Genomic DNA, 14,733 nt, shown 5'->3' on the forward strand with positions numbered 1-14,733 from the left:
ATATCTATGTATAAATTATAATTACAGCCTATATATGCCACTTTTTTTTCTTTCTGCAATACTCTCTGCACTCTGGAATTTAAATGAACAGGTGTCCACAATTACTTGTAAAAGTAAAAGCATATTTTAAAATATTTTTGTCTAAGTTTACAGCTCTCTATAGCTGATATTCAGAATTGGTTACAGTGTCATTCACCCAGAACTTTATCCTCTTTGTAGAAAAGGTAACTAATGGAGAGCAGTTTTTGAAAGCAGAAATTTGCCTTGCCTTGCCTTCCCTTCCCTCTTTCCTCTCCCTTCTCTTTCCTCTTTCCTCTTTCCTCTTTCCTCTTTCCTCTTTCCTCTCCCTTCCCTTCCCTTCCCTTCCCTTCCCTTCCCTTCCCTTCCCTTCCCTTCCCTTCCCTTCCCTTCCCTTCCCTTCCCTTCCCTTCCCTTCCCTTCCCTTCCCTTCCCTTCCCTTCCCTTCCCTTCCCTTCCCTTCCCTTCCCTTCCCTTCCCTTCCCTTCCCTTCCCTTCCCTTCCCTTCCCTTCCCTTCCCTTCCCTTCCCTTCCCCATCCCTCCTATCCTCTCCTATCCTTTCCCCCCCCTTCCCCTTCCACTTCTCTTCCTCTTTCCCTTCCACTTTCCCTCTCCCTCTTCCTTTCCCTTCATTTTTCCTGTAGGAATCTACTGTTGAGGGTGACCAAACAGGGAATAAATCAATATGGGGCTGAGAGCTGGAGACAAGCCAGAATAAGACACAGACAACCTGCTTGGTGTCTCCACCTTTCCTCTGCTTGTGGATGAAATGGAGAGAAACCTTGGCCACACCAAAGCGGCAAAATATTGTCATCCTGTGCAACTGAAGGAGGCAACGTTGCCAAAAGACCTCCCCACCCCATGGGACCTTTGTGCTGAAGCTAGACCATGGTGCAGCTGTGATCCAGGACCCCTTCTCTGCTGCAGAAGGAAGGTATCACCATGCAGCTGACTGTGGGCAGCTTTATGTTATGGAAAATCACAGAATCCCAGAATCACAGGGGTTGGAAGGGACCTCGAGAGCTCAACGGGTCCAACCCTCTGCCCAAGCAGGGTCCCTAGGACAGATCACACAGGTCGGTGTCCAGACAGGGCTGGAATCTCTCCAGAGAAGGAGACTCCACACCCCCTGGGCAGCCTGTCCCAGGGCTCCCTCACCCTCACTGTGAAAAAGTTCTTCCTCATGTTGGTGTGGAACTCCCTGTGCTCCAACTTGCAGCCATTGCCCCTTGTCCTGTCTCCACAGAGCACTGAAAAGGGGCTGGCTGATTCCCCCTGCATTCCATGCCTAAGATACTTATAGACATTAATTAGATCCCCCCTTACTCTTCTCTTCTCAAGACTGAACAGCCCCAGCTTATTCACCTCTCCTCACAGGGGAGATGCTCCAGGCCCTTAATCATCTTCATAGCCCTTCTTTGGACTCTCTCAAGGAGATCCCTGTCCTTTTTATCCCAGGGAGCCCAGAAAATGGTGGTGTGCCACAGCATCCTCTGCAGAGGCTGCAATAACCACGCTAAGCCAGGAGCTGGTCCCACTGAGTTTGTAAAAACGTGGTGTCAGGGGAGTGATCTTCTCCAAAAGGGTGGGTCGTATGGTAGGATTTGACATTTAAAAGTACAAATGGGCTTTACCACTTCAAACTGCCGTTGATTATGTCCTCAAAAGCACAATATACCCATAAAGCATTAGAAATAATTTAAACACAGATTCACAGGGTTTGGAAGGGACCTCCAGAGATCATCAGGTCCAACCCCCCTGCCGAAGTAGGGTCCCTAGGACAGGTCACACAGGTAAGCAACCAGATTGGTCTTGAATATCTCCAGAGGAGGAGACTCCACACCCCCCAGGCAGCCTGTCCTAGGACTCTGTCACCCTCACTGTGAATAAGGTCTATCCACCATTTCAGGAGAGACATATTCAGGCAGGAAGTTAGAGGCCCTTTTTTTTCACAGTAAATACTTCGCTGTGTACTTACAAGCAACATTGCAAACTGGAGAAATCACCAGCCTTTCTGGAAGCTTACTCTGCAAGCAGAGCTCCACAGAGAGCCCTTACACAGCCACATGCATCGTAAACCTCACCAGGCAACTCTTTTTTTTTGTTCTTCTCTGAAACAGCTTCTCCCCAACTTGCTCTCACCCCACACTGCACAAGGTATTTTAATCCATGCTTGCAAAGGCCCTATGGTAGCAAAACATGAAGGTGCACAAGCACTAGAATTTACAGCCCCCTGTTAAAAGCCCCCACTACTACTGACATGTTACTGAACCCCTCTCTCTCTGATTTACTTTCTTTTCTCCTGAGACCTCAGCATTCTCTAGGCCATTTTTTGGACTCTATTGGAAGGAAAAAAAAAACCAACAAAACAACACTCTGAATCCACTGTTAAATCAAACAAACTTTTGTTTTTAATCCTATTATTATAACTCCCATTAGTGCTCCCTGCCGTTTCAAACACCAACTTAATTTCTTAATTGTTTCTGTATTCAGTTTTTTTTTCTTTGGTTTATCTGGCCTGAGACAAACTTTAACCTTTAACATATGAATATGTAATCTCCATCCTTGGAGATACTAAAGAAAAATAAATTTATAAATAAATATACTATATTATTCAAGACTGAATACAGAGCCACCTGTATGAATGCTCCAGGCAATCCCTTTAATATCAGAAAGGAATGAAACAGTAAAGTGCAAGTAAGGTCTCGAGTATCATAAGCTATGTTTATCAGCCCTTACCCAAATCCATATAACTCTTATTCCAGCTGACATTTTGTGACTAAGAAGTAAATAAATATTTGAAACAATGTGAAGATAATGAATATTTAAAATTTACTTTCATTTTCTCATAGAAGGAATAGATTTCCGTGACCCAAATGTTTGGAAAAAACCCTCACAACCCCCCATTTCTTAATGCAATTATCACTGCAAATTCGAGCATTTGAGCAAGACAGCTACTCTTCATAAATCTGAACAATTACAAGCAGGGGACTACTCAATGGGATTCTGTAATAACCCACTGTTTGTTATAATTTCAGATTATATTTATCTAATGAACTGGGAAAAAAAAAAACGATTCAAGACTCTTCTGCAAGTTTATAAAATTAACTGTCTTCATGCAGTCGGGGAGAAAACAGTATCAAAAAATCATATTAAAAATCCCTCTGTGTGTGTACATCTTTATAAAACTCGAGATTTAGGTGGGTTTTTTTCCCCAAAACACCACGAAAACAAAAGAATTATTGTAAGCTTCCCACGGAGCCTCCTATCGTCACGTTATTGATCTAAGCTGCTGCAACTTTATTTTGGGAACGTTATTGTATTTGAAAGTGTTCTGACAGATGAGACCGGCCGACACTTCCTGTTTTGCACGAGACAGATCTTTTCTTTCAAGCCCGCTTCAGCTGAGAGGAGCACTAGGGAATCTGAAAACAAAGGCATTAACTCCACATACTCTGAGGCGCAGCTGGCGCATGACCGCACAGCCAACGAATACCCCTGGGATGGGGCTGCTCAGGACCCCCCAGCCAAAAGCAGGCACGGGGACACCGGGCACCAAACAGGGCTGTGCTGTGTTTTACCACTATTCTCTTTATGAGGCCAGTGATACTAATTTCTTGCTTTAGGTTTGACACGTTTTCATCCTCCCAAGGCAGTTAAACATCTGCACAACTCTCATCATTAAAATACTTTCGGAGACTTCAAAAGGACCGCTAGCGTGCCTCATCTCAGACAAGTACGTAGGTATCTACTGACATGCGGTTTCTAGTGGGGTTTTCTGAACTGGCAAGTACAGTCTGTACTGTTCTGAAAGTTCAACTTGTTTGTGTGGGGGGCAGCCAACGAATCATACCTGCAGCATTTGTTCTTCCTCTGAAAATATCGTCGTATGCTTTCCACTGCGGGGTCACCTGGTAGGCATGGATGAACACCACAAAAACCACCACCAAGCACATTAATGGCACCAGAGCAGCAGTGAAGAGAGCAGCATAAGCATTTGGAATGAAGCACCTGATGGAAAAAAAAACGGGGGAAAATGCTGTTTATAAACATAAGAGACACTTGGAAGAGTCATAAGTGAAATTCTGGAAACAAATGTTCTTGAAGAAAGATACCCTTTACGAAGTACACAGCCTTTAACTCTGTTCCCAGAGGAACCTTGATAGGATGCACCAGGTTTCATTGGTTCTTATCTCCTTATCGAATCTTTGGGTAAATAACATTTGCATCTCTAAAGCTATGCAGGTTGTATCTTAGCCTAACCACAGCTAGAGAGATTTAAACTGTTGCAATGGAATAAATTACATTTTAACTAACTGCACACACGCTATATTCATTTAATGTGATCACTCTTAGTCACCAAAGTCTAAAAGGGCATTATGTAATTTTCTATACTTAGCTCCTGGAACCGCAAATTAAATTTTGAGGAATACAATTTTTAAACAAATGAACAAGTCTTAAAGGCAAGGCAACTATTCCTCCTCAAGTTGTTGGAAATTACATGTCATTTGCAGGCTGAAGCCAAATTCTCACTCCTTCCCATTTTTTGTCCTGCCTCTCTTTACTCTTCCCAGTCATTAACATGATAATTGTTTATAAAGATGTGACAGGAATACAAGCTATTCCTAAAAAAGAGTAAAATTGTGCATGTAAGACGATGGCTTGAAAGATGAGGAGCGCAGAGCTGAAGAGAGTTCCCAACCATATGAAAGATGAGGGTGTTCTGTGAGCACCCTCGAGGTCAGGATGTGCTTTACTGCCACTGACCTACTCTAGAGATGACGCACAACGGAGCAGCCCAAGGGACATCTCGGCCGTCAGTATGTCTAGAGAGCATGTGGTCATTGCTGTCCCTTATGAGAGAGGGTGTAACTCACCCAGCCCTTCTGTTGGCCAGGTCAGCTCTACTAAACAAGCTTTGAGTCAATGCTGGTATAATACACATCTGAGAGGAGACTGGATATGTGTTTTACTGGCTCACCTTCTGGGTTTGCTTAGGTGGATATGGGCACTCTGTCCAACAAGTCCCACAAGCCTCTGGAATTACATTCTGTGTTAGCTCTGCCAGAGCATCCGTCAGGCACGCTCAGTGAATCCCAAAATCATTTCAAACAGGATCTAGACACTTCATAGTATCACAGAATCACAGGTTGATTTAGGTTGGAAGGGACCTGGAAAGGCCATCTAGACCAACCTCCCTGCAGTGAGCAGGGACAGCTTCGCTGTATCAGGTTGCTCAGAGCTTCATCAAGGAATGTCTCTGGGGATGTGGCCACCACAAACTCTCTGGGGGAGCCTGTACCAGTGTCTCACCACCCTCAGAATGAAGAACTTCTCCCTAATGTCTAATCTGAATCTCCCCTGCTTTAGTTTAAAACCATCGCCCCTTGTCCTATCACCTCACATTGCTACAAACAGTCCTTCCCAGCCTTCCTGTAGGACCCCAGTAAGTATTGGCAGGCCGCTGTAAGGTCTTCCCACAGCCTTCTCTTCTCCAGGAAGAGCAAGCTCAACTCTCTCAGCCTGTCTTTGTAGGAGAGGTGCTCTAGCTCTCTGATCCTCCTCATGGCCCTCCTCTGGAGCTGCCTGAAGAGGTCTATGTCCTTCTTGTGCTGAAAGCTCTAGAATTGGACACAGTACTTCAGGTGGGGTCTCACAAGAGCAGAGCAGAGAGGAAGAATCCCCTCTCTTGATCTGCTGGCTAAACTTGTGATGCACACCTTGTACAACTCCTCTGTCTGACACCAAGCTGAGATACCATCTGATAACATCACCAAGGAAGTAAGTAATCAACAGGGACAGTAAGAACTGTCTATTGCAATTGAAAGTGTTTGTTTCACAGTTAGGAAGGGATTGCTGCAGGTCTTCTTGTCCAACCCCTTGGCTCAAGCACAGATACATACTGCTGGTTCTCTGTCTAGATGTTTGTGGTGGTTTGACCCTGGCTGGAGGCCAGATACCCACCAAAGTCACTCTGTCACTGCCTTTTTCAGCTGGACAGGTAAGAAAATAGATATTGAGAGGCTCAGCGGTCAAGAAAAGTACAGGAAGCGATCATTCCACAATCACCATCATGGGCAGAACAGACTCAGCACAGAATAAAGGACAGCAAACTCACTAATTTATGGCACTGCTCTGCACACCCAGTGACACCAGAGTTGGGTAATGAGAAGTGCAACCAGATCTTAAAGCACTTCCCCCTCCCCTCCCCTCTTAGCAGACTTCACTTGTATCAGGATTTTGCTCCCTTCTTCCCCCCCATTGTGGCACAGGGAGGGGCAGGGACTAGGGGAATGGGGGTTTTGGTCAGTTCCTCATGAGATGTTTTCCTTCTTGGTTGAGGGGAAGCATTCCTCACACCCTTCCCCTGCTGCACCCTGGGGTCCCACCCATGGCAGACAGTCCTCCATGAACTTCTCCAATGTGAGTCCTTTCCCATGGGGCTTCAGCTCTTCCCCAGCTGCCCCAGCGTGGGTCACTGCTCTGGGTGCAGTCATCAATCACAGAATGTCTCTCAGTCTCTCAGGCCCAGACTGCTCCAGCTTGGTCCCCTATGGGGTCACAAGCCCCCCAGCAAACCTGCTGCAGTGTGGGTCTCTCTCTCTTGCCCATCTCTGTGTCTCTGTCTCTCTCCATGGGCTGCAAGTGCTGGCAGGGGCTTGCTCCAACGCAGGTCTCAGCTTCTTCTGTATGTCTCCCCCTGCTCCAGCATGGGTTTCTCCAGGGGCTGCAGGGGCATCTCTCTCTCTGGCACCTGGGACACCTCCTCCCCCCTTCCCTGCCCTTGGTGCCTGCACAGTCTCTCCCACCTTCTCACTCTCTTCTCTGGGGGCAAAAAGCAGCCGCTGGTGTTTCCCCTCCTCACTGTGATTCCCAGAGGCTTGTGACCGTCGCTGATGGGCTCGGCCTTGGTCAACAGAGGTGCTTCTGTACATGGATAACCCCGTTCGAGCCTCCTCTTCTCCAGGCTGAGCAGTCAAAACTCTCAGCCTTTCCTCTCAGGAGAGGTGCTCCATCCCTCAGTCATCCTGGTGGCCCTTTAATGGACTGTGTCCAGTCTGTCCATGTCTCCATTGTACTGTGGGGCCCAGGACTGGACCCAGGACTCCTGGTGTTTCCTCGCCACTGCAGAGCAGAAGGGAGGGATCACCTCTCTCAACCAGCTGGCAACACGGTTATTTCCTGGGCATGACATTTGATCCTTTCCATCTTTCTGATGTGTGACGTTTCCTTTGAATGAAAGTGATTTTTGTTGAGTGGGATCAATTATCATTTAGATCTGGAGGTACATTACCATAAACCACACTGCTTTACGTGATTATATTATAGTGAAGCCAAAAAAACTTGGCACGAGCATAGTATTCTTTAAAATGTTATGTTCTGAAACCCGTAACTTTTTCAATTTGATACATTTCTGTATTTCAGAGGTGATATCTACTCTTAAAAAAAAAAAAAAACAAACCTATCTGAATGTCTTGGAAGTCTTCTGTACATTCAGTTAATGAAAGCTGCATGAAAATGAAAATGAAAACTCACAGGGATGAATTACTTTCACCAAGATCCCTACTTGCTCTCAAAAAAGATACTGAGAAGTTATGTAGACAAGAAATACACAAACCTGTATTAACTTACACAGCTTGCTTTGGATATATTTTTTTTCCTAAGCAATGACGAGCAATTCAACAATAAGTGCTGCTTCCTCTAAGTTTTATTCATATATATATATGTTAAAAAGTACTTTTTATGCTGGAAATGGCATGGGATGTCATTATCAAGACCAACTGAAAATACTTATTCTACTTGACCCTATGGAACACATTTATTATTCCATCACCATGACACATTTTTCACATGGAGCTACTGTGCGCCTCGTATTCCTAGTTTTGGGTAGGAATAGAAGAAAGACTTCCCAAAACATCAAATAAGCTGGTGTTCCAGAGAAAGTGGAAACATGAATGGGCTACATTAGTAAGTGTTTAAAGAAGAGTATTATCTCCTGCAGGATAGCCTTCAAGCAAATTGTTTTCTGTTTTTTCTTAAAAAGGCACCAGGTCTGGTGAAGTAAATCTTTAATCCATGTAAGACAGAGGCAGCGTGAACAATGAGGCTATTTTTGTATTCATTTCTTGTGCAAGTAACTACTAAGGGCTTGGGAGGTTTGGTTTGTTTTTTTTTTTTTGTTAGTATTAAACTGAATAACAGCACATACAAACACAAAAATAAAAAAAAATAATAGAGCTACCAGTGGAAACACATGTAATTTTATTACAAAGCTTCATACTAACACTTTCTATTATTAAGCTGTATATTTGTTTGCCCTGCCTGCTTTGAGAAGTTTTGCTACCAGCTTACACGTCTTTAGCATCAAAAAGATAACTATTTAACTTTCATCCCCAGCTACCTCTCTTGCTCTTCTTGACTATGGTATGTGACTGGAGGGTCCATTTCCAGTTCTATTTTGACCACTTTCTCCTGACTACTAGCTTTGTTTGGATCCCTGACTTTATTTTACTATAAATTTATCCGGTAACCTCGACAGTAACATACTCCAACTGATCCTCTTCCACTACTCTTAGATAAATTAATTCATTTTCATTCCCTTCAAGACTCCCTCTGGTAGCCTCCCAACCTCCTACCCCACTCAGGATGTCACTTTTCCCAGAAACAGCACTATACTTCCACTTTTTAACTGACAATATTTTTTCCCCTGATTTATGAGAATAATCATTAAACACATTATCCAAACCCCTGTGCAGGTCTGTATCTGTTACAATTCTACAAAAGAGCCTAGAAATAATTTTAGAAGTAATCATCTTACTACGTGTCTTCTCCAAGGTGTAATTCCATACTAATATGTAACAATTTGCTAATAATTTTAGAACTGGAAAAAAAGAAAAAATACAGAAGCCACTTTTTTTTCTTTTTTTTTCCCTTCAGTACAAACCACCAAGGCTTGAACTTTACATATTTTTTGCCTGGATTAGAATGATGAGAAACAGCTTCAATATATAAGATTTTTTTTTCTCTCTTGAGAACTAGTGCAGATGGTTTTTTTGGTCTAAAATGACGCTTTTAAATACAAGAGAAGTGGAGAGATTAGGAAGTACAAATTAATAGACGGTATCACCTTCCCTTTGGAAAAGACATCATTGTAGGAAATCATATACATTTAAATCAATTTATTTATTCAAATTATCTCACTTATTGGCCAGCTAAAGTGAGGGCTTTAACTTGTTTTTTCTTTGTTTTCTTTTTCTTCCCTCCCACCCCACTAATCTAGGGACTGCCAGGCTTGTTTTCTTCTCAAGGGGGTGAAGCATGTTTATCTGACCCTTTAAGTGTCTTTATGAAGTCTTCTGTGATCTCTTAATCCATGACATTTCCTAAAATCTGGAGAGAGATTCCAGCTACATAAAGATACAGAAGGCCCTCTTTTATTTTTTCCAAATCTTTTTTTAAGGGAAAAGAAAGCAACTGACAAGATGCATCCCAGAACTATCTGTTAGCATAATTATGTAATTAATATTTAAACAAGAAAAAGAAAAGAGAAAAACAAGGAACATCCCTAAGGAGATCAGAATTATTTAAACCAGCTTAGCATGTTACAGACAGTTTCATTCCATTATCACCAAGTCTTCAATTCTCAGGATAATCTCCTTCAAATGCTTCTTGAAACAATGGGAAGTTAAGTTTGACATCAAATACCTGGTGCTCTCATTTGGTTTTGTCAGCAGGCAGGTAACCTTTTGACTTTTACTTGTCTGGAGTTTCTCTCTAGATCTAGACCTAGATCACTATTACCACTGCTGTTGGGTGGGGTTCTTTTTGTTGTTTTTTTGTTTGTGTGGTTTTGTGGTTGGGTGTTTTTTTTTTTAAATTTCTTATCTATTTTTATTTTAATTATCATTATTTAATCCCAGGCTCAAAGCTCAACAAGCATCCCCCTCGCTTTAGGCACAGCTGATTGGCCATCAGCCTGGCAGAGAGAACAGGGAAATGTGGCACCATGTGACTTTGCATCAGGAAAGTAAAAGGCAGAGGTCAGGCACATGAATTTGCACTTACATTTGTATTTCATCACATCCATTTAGAAAACAGCAAAGTCTTCACAAAGTAGATGACACAATCCAGTTATGATCTGGAAAAACTACTCAGATGTTTGGACACTGCCAGCTTTTTAAAAAAGCCTCTTGCTCTCTTACAGATCTTGGCCTTGCTGTGGAAGGAGGCTGCATCAGCCTTAAGCTGGCACTTCATAGTTCTGGAACATGCTCCAGAATTTTCTGTGAAGTGCAGAGCAGGCCAGACATCAGGAATGGGGTTTTTTTGCAAAAAATTACTTGCTAAAAAAGCTGCTGATGTGACAAATTATCTGCAGCAAATTGTGTAAGACCCCTGTCAAAGCAGCAGAGCCAAAACTAAGGTGTGTTTCTTTTATGAACTCATCGTAAGTGATGATACTATCTGCTTCTGAAGTTTTGGGCAGCAAAACTGCTTAGCAGTTTGATAATCAAACCTCTTTTGAAAACGTTACAGGTTTTTAATAGGCGGAATCTCTGGGCTTTTACTTCTGACACGGTTGTTAAGCACAACCCTCTGAGAAGATCTGCTCCCTCACACTGCACCTCGGGATCACAAGCAAACTCAGTTCTCAGGTATATGCCTGTTTGTGGTTTCAGGTGACAGATTGCTCCTGTGTAGGGTGACATCGAGTGCAGTAATTCTCACAGGACCTCGTGCTCTCTGGTCCCTCCTTCCAGCTTTCTGCCTGTTCTGGAATACAGCTGATCTTCGCATCAAACTCCTTCTCAGCTTTTGGCAGCAAGGTATAAAAACAAAGCTGTAAGTGTCCAGGTAATGCTATCACAGAATCACAGAGTTTTAGGGATTGGAAGGCAGCTCCAGAGATCATTGAGTCCAACCCCCCGGCCAAAGCAGGGTCCCTAGGAGAGGTTGCACAGGTCGTCATCCAGAGGGGTCCTGAATCTCTCCAGAGAAGGAGACTCAACACCCCCTGGGCAGCCTGTCCCAGGGCTCTCTCACCCTCACCAGGAAGAAGTTCTTCCCCACATTGGGGGGGAACTCCTTGTGCTCCAACTTGAGCCCATCGCCCCTTGTCCTGTCCCCACAGACACTGAGAAGACCCTGGCCATTTCCCCCTGTCCCACACTTCAGATATTTATAAACACTGATCAGATCCCCTCTCAGTCTTCTTTTGTTCAGGCTGAACAGTCCCAGCTCACTCAGCCTTTCCTCATAGGGGAGATGCTCCAGGCCTTTAATCATCTTTGTAGCCTCAACTGGACGCTCTCCAGGAGATCCCTGTCTTTTTTATACCAGGGAACCCAGAACTATTTTATATTACTATCTTTTATCCACTATATTATACTATATTATACTTTTATATTACATACTATTTACTATATTATATTACTATATTTTATTTCTCCTAGCACCAAGCTAGATGCCCCTGTCCACAAACTCTCAACACACAATTAGGAATTGCAGATGTTTCATGCACATGGTCACCTACCACAATGTTGGAATCAATGCAGAAAGGGTCATGAGCCACTGAGCTTTAAGGCAGAGTGGTGGAGTCACCATCCCTTGGGGTGTTGAAGGAAAGGCTGGACGAGGTACTTAGGGACTTAATTTACAGAGTATATTGATGGTAGGGCGGCGGTTGGACCAGATGATCTTGGAAGTCTTTTCCTGTGACTCTGTGATCTTCAGGGGACTTTTTTCAGGGGATTTTTCAGGGGAATGCTCATTTACTTTAAAACTACATGCAGAAAAATGCAGCATTTAGCAACTGGTTGAGAGTGAATCAGTGGTGGGTATACCCTCTGAGCAGGTAACCACATCAGTTTTTTAACAGTGCCAAAGCCTCCTGAACCTGACGAATTCTCAGCCTGAACAGATTATCTAGTCCCACTTTGTTTTTTCTTTTTTTAGTTTGTAACAGTATTCATTTTCCATAAATACGCTAATGTTTGCACTGTGTTTTGTTTCCCAATCCCCTGACAGAGTAAGAAATATTCAGTCAATTTTGTTTCTCTGTTAAAAAAAAAAAAACCAAAACATTGCATTCCTGTGAACTGGTGGGAAGAAAACCAGTCAGAAATGGTATTCTGAGCTTAAAATGGGTAATGACTGAGATGAAAGCCACTAGTTCCTGTGGAAATCCAAGCCACATGCACACCAGAGAAATTCCTGTACCTAGACTAGGTAAGAATCTAGAGATTTCAAAAAGCCTATACAATAATTCACAGTGCCAAAGGACTGTGGGTTTCGACCCACAGTCTTCATTCCACTTCATACAGTCTTCAAGATAGGAAGTACACAACCCAGAATGAAAAGCAACCATGTCTATACAGAAGATGCCAGCCACCTGGCTGCCTAATGCTGCAGCAAGGGTTGGCCTGTGGTGGTATCATGGATACAGCTATGGGATGGTTTGAAATACCATCAGAAACGACACACTGTTGTGTGAACCTTTTACTAAATGAAATTGCACTGTGGCAGAGAACTAAAAGGCTTTTCCCTCCCCAAAAAAGCTTTTCTCCATGCCACACCCTACATCACTGCATGCCCGTCTACCCTGATAAAGAACATGCAACCTCTCCAAAAGAACTTGTTTCACAGTACTTACATTTAGACACCATTTCCCAGCATTAAACTGTAATTTCTCGGTGTGGTTTACACACGTTACACCTTGGTGTGGCCAACACAGATGTGGGAAACAGATTTTTCCCTTCTTTGCTGCAATACCTCTTTATCTACTTGTAAATTGCTTCAATTTTCCCCTCTGGTCTTCTTTTAACTTAACAGCCCTGGATCTTTTGATCTGTCTGAGCGTATTTTATACTTAAGACCTTCGCCGGTCCCATCGACCACAGCACTTTTCTAATGTATTTCTTACATGATGGGGCCTGACACCTTGGATAGCATTGCATCTCAGTACACAACTACAGCAGAAGGACTTCCTGTGTCCTTAGAATCACACAATCACAGACTGGTCTGGGTTGGAAGGGACCCCAGGGATCACAGAGTTCCAACTCCTCTGCCACAGGCAGGGACACCAACCTCCAGGCCTGGAGCTACACAAGGTTGCCCAGGGCCCCATCCAGCCTGGCCTTGAACACCCCCAGGGACGGGGCACCCACCCCCTCTCTGGGCAGCCCCTTCCAGCCCCTCACCACTCTCTCTGTAAAAAGCTTCTCCCTAATATCTCATTTCACCTCACCCTTCCCTTCATCAGCTTCAATCCATCCCCCTTATCCTGCCATTATCTGGCCTTTTAAAAAGTTGATTCCCCTCCTGTTTCTCTGCTTCCTTCAGGGACTGGAAGGCTGCAATGAGGTCTCCCCACAGCCTTCTCTTCCCCAGGCTGAACCAGCCCAGCTCCCTCACCCTCTCTTCACAGGGGAGCTGCTCCAGCCCTCTAATCATCTTTGTGGCCTCCTCTGAACCTTCTTCAACAGTTCCACATCTTCCTTGTATTGGAGGCCCCAGCTCTGGACACAGGACTCCAGATGGGCCATCATGAGAGCAGAGTAGAGAGAGACAGTCACCTTAGGACCATGTCCTTTATATACAGCCAATACCATGCCACATCACAAAGTTGTTGACTCATGCTCAGTTTCTCCCCCACAATAAGCACAAGATCTCTCTGTTAAGAACTGCTGAACAGACAGTTATTCCCAATCCTATTTTTGCATAGCTAATTATTCTTGGCAAGATACCATTCTTTCCACATGTCCCTGCTGAATACCATCCTCCTTCTTCAGAACAGACCTCAGCTGTCAATAGCATTATAAATTATAACTGACATTTAACATACTTCTTTCCCGGATTGGAGCTGTGGTACATTTGACTGGAAACTCCTTTATCCCAGGCTCAAATTATATGTAACAATGTTCAGCCTATTAGCAGCCAAGGAAGATGTTGAACAACATCTGAAGGGCATTTTAAAGTTATCACAGAATGACAGAACCACTGTTGGAAGGGGCCTCAAACAGTCATCTAGTCCAACCCCTCTGCCAGAGCAGGATCACCCAGACTGAATCACACAGGAACACATCCAGGTGGGGTTTGAATGTCTCCAGAGAAGGAGACTCCACAACCTCTCTGGGCAGCCTGTCCCAGTGCTCTGTCACACTCACAGTGGGTAGGTTCCTCCTTACATTCAGATAGAACTTCCTCTGCTCCAGCTGCACCCGCTGCCCCTTGTCCTGTTGCTGCCATCCCTGAGAAGAGCCTGGCTCTGTCCTCCTGACCCTCATCCTTTACATATTTATAGACATGGATGAGGCCACCCCTCAGTCTCCTCTTCTCCAGGCTAAAGAGGCCCAGCATCCTCAGCCTCTCCTCAGAAGAGGAAGGTGTTCCATTCCTTCTATCACCTTGGTGGCCCTGTGCTGGGCTCTTTCAAGGAGTTCTGTGTCCTTCTTGAGCCAAGGGGCCCAGAACTGGACACAATATTCCAGGTGGGGTCTCACCAGGGCAGAAGAGAGGGGGAAAAGGATCTTTCTTGACCTAATAACCAGCCCCTTTCTAATACACCCCACGATGTCATTTGCCTTCTTAGGCATGAGGGCATATTGCTGGTCATGCTCATCCCACTGTTCCTTAGGACCCCCAGGTCCCTCTCCCCTATGCTGTTCTCTAACAGCCCAGTCCCTGATCTATACTGGTCCCTGGGGTTGTTCTTC

At 44.2% G+C, this 14,733-nt stretch overlaps 1 protein-coding gene across 1 annotated transcript in view; it reads right to left on the reverse strand.

The window, feature by feature from the left end:
• The window catches only part of ADGRV1 (adhesion G protein-coupled receptor V1), a gene marked incomplete at its 5' end in the record, with an annotated part of 304,575 nt that overhangs the window by 59,697 nt on the left and 230,145 nt on the right, over positions 1–14,733 (reverse strand). The window contains one exon of the mRNA XM_084279017.1: positions 3,873–4,030. Coding sequence (XP_084135143.1) covers positions 3,873–4,030 — 158 coding nt within the window. The remainder of the gene's footprint in view (positions 1–3,872; positions 4,031–14,733) is intronic.

The sequence above is a fragment of the Gallinula chloropus genome, assembly GCF_964237585.1.
Source record: "Gallinula chloropus genome assembly, chromosome: Z".
NCBI lineage: Eukaryota > Metazoa > Chordata > Aves > Gruiformes > Rallidae > Gallinula > Gallinula chloropus.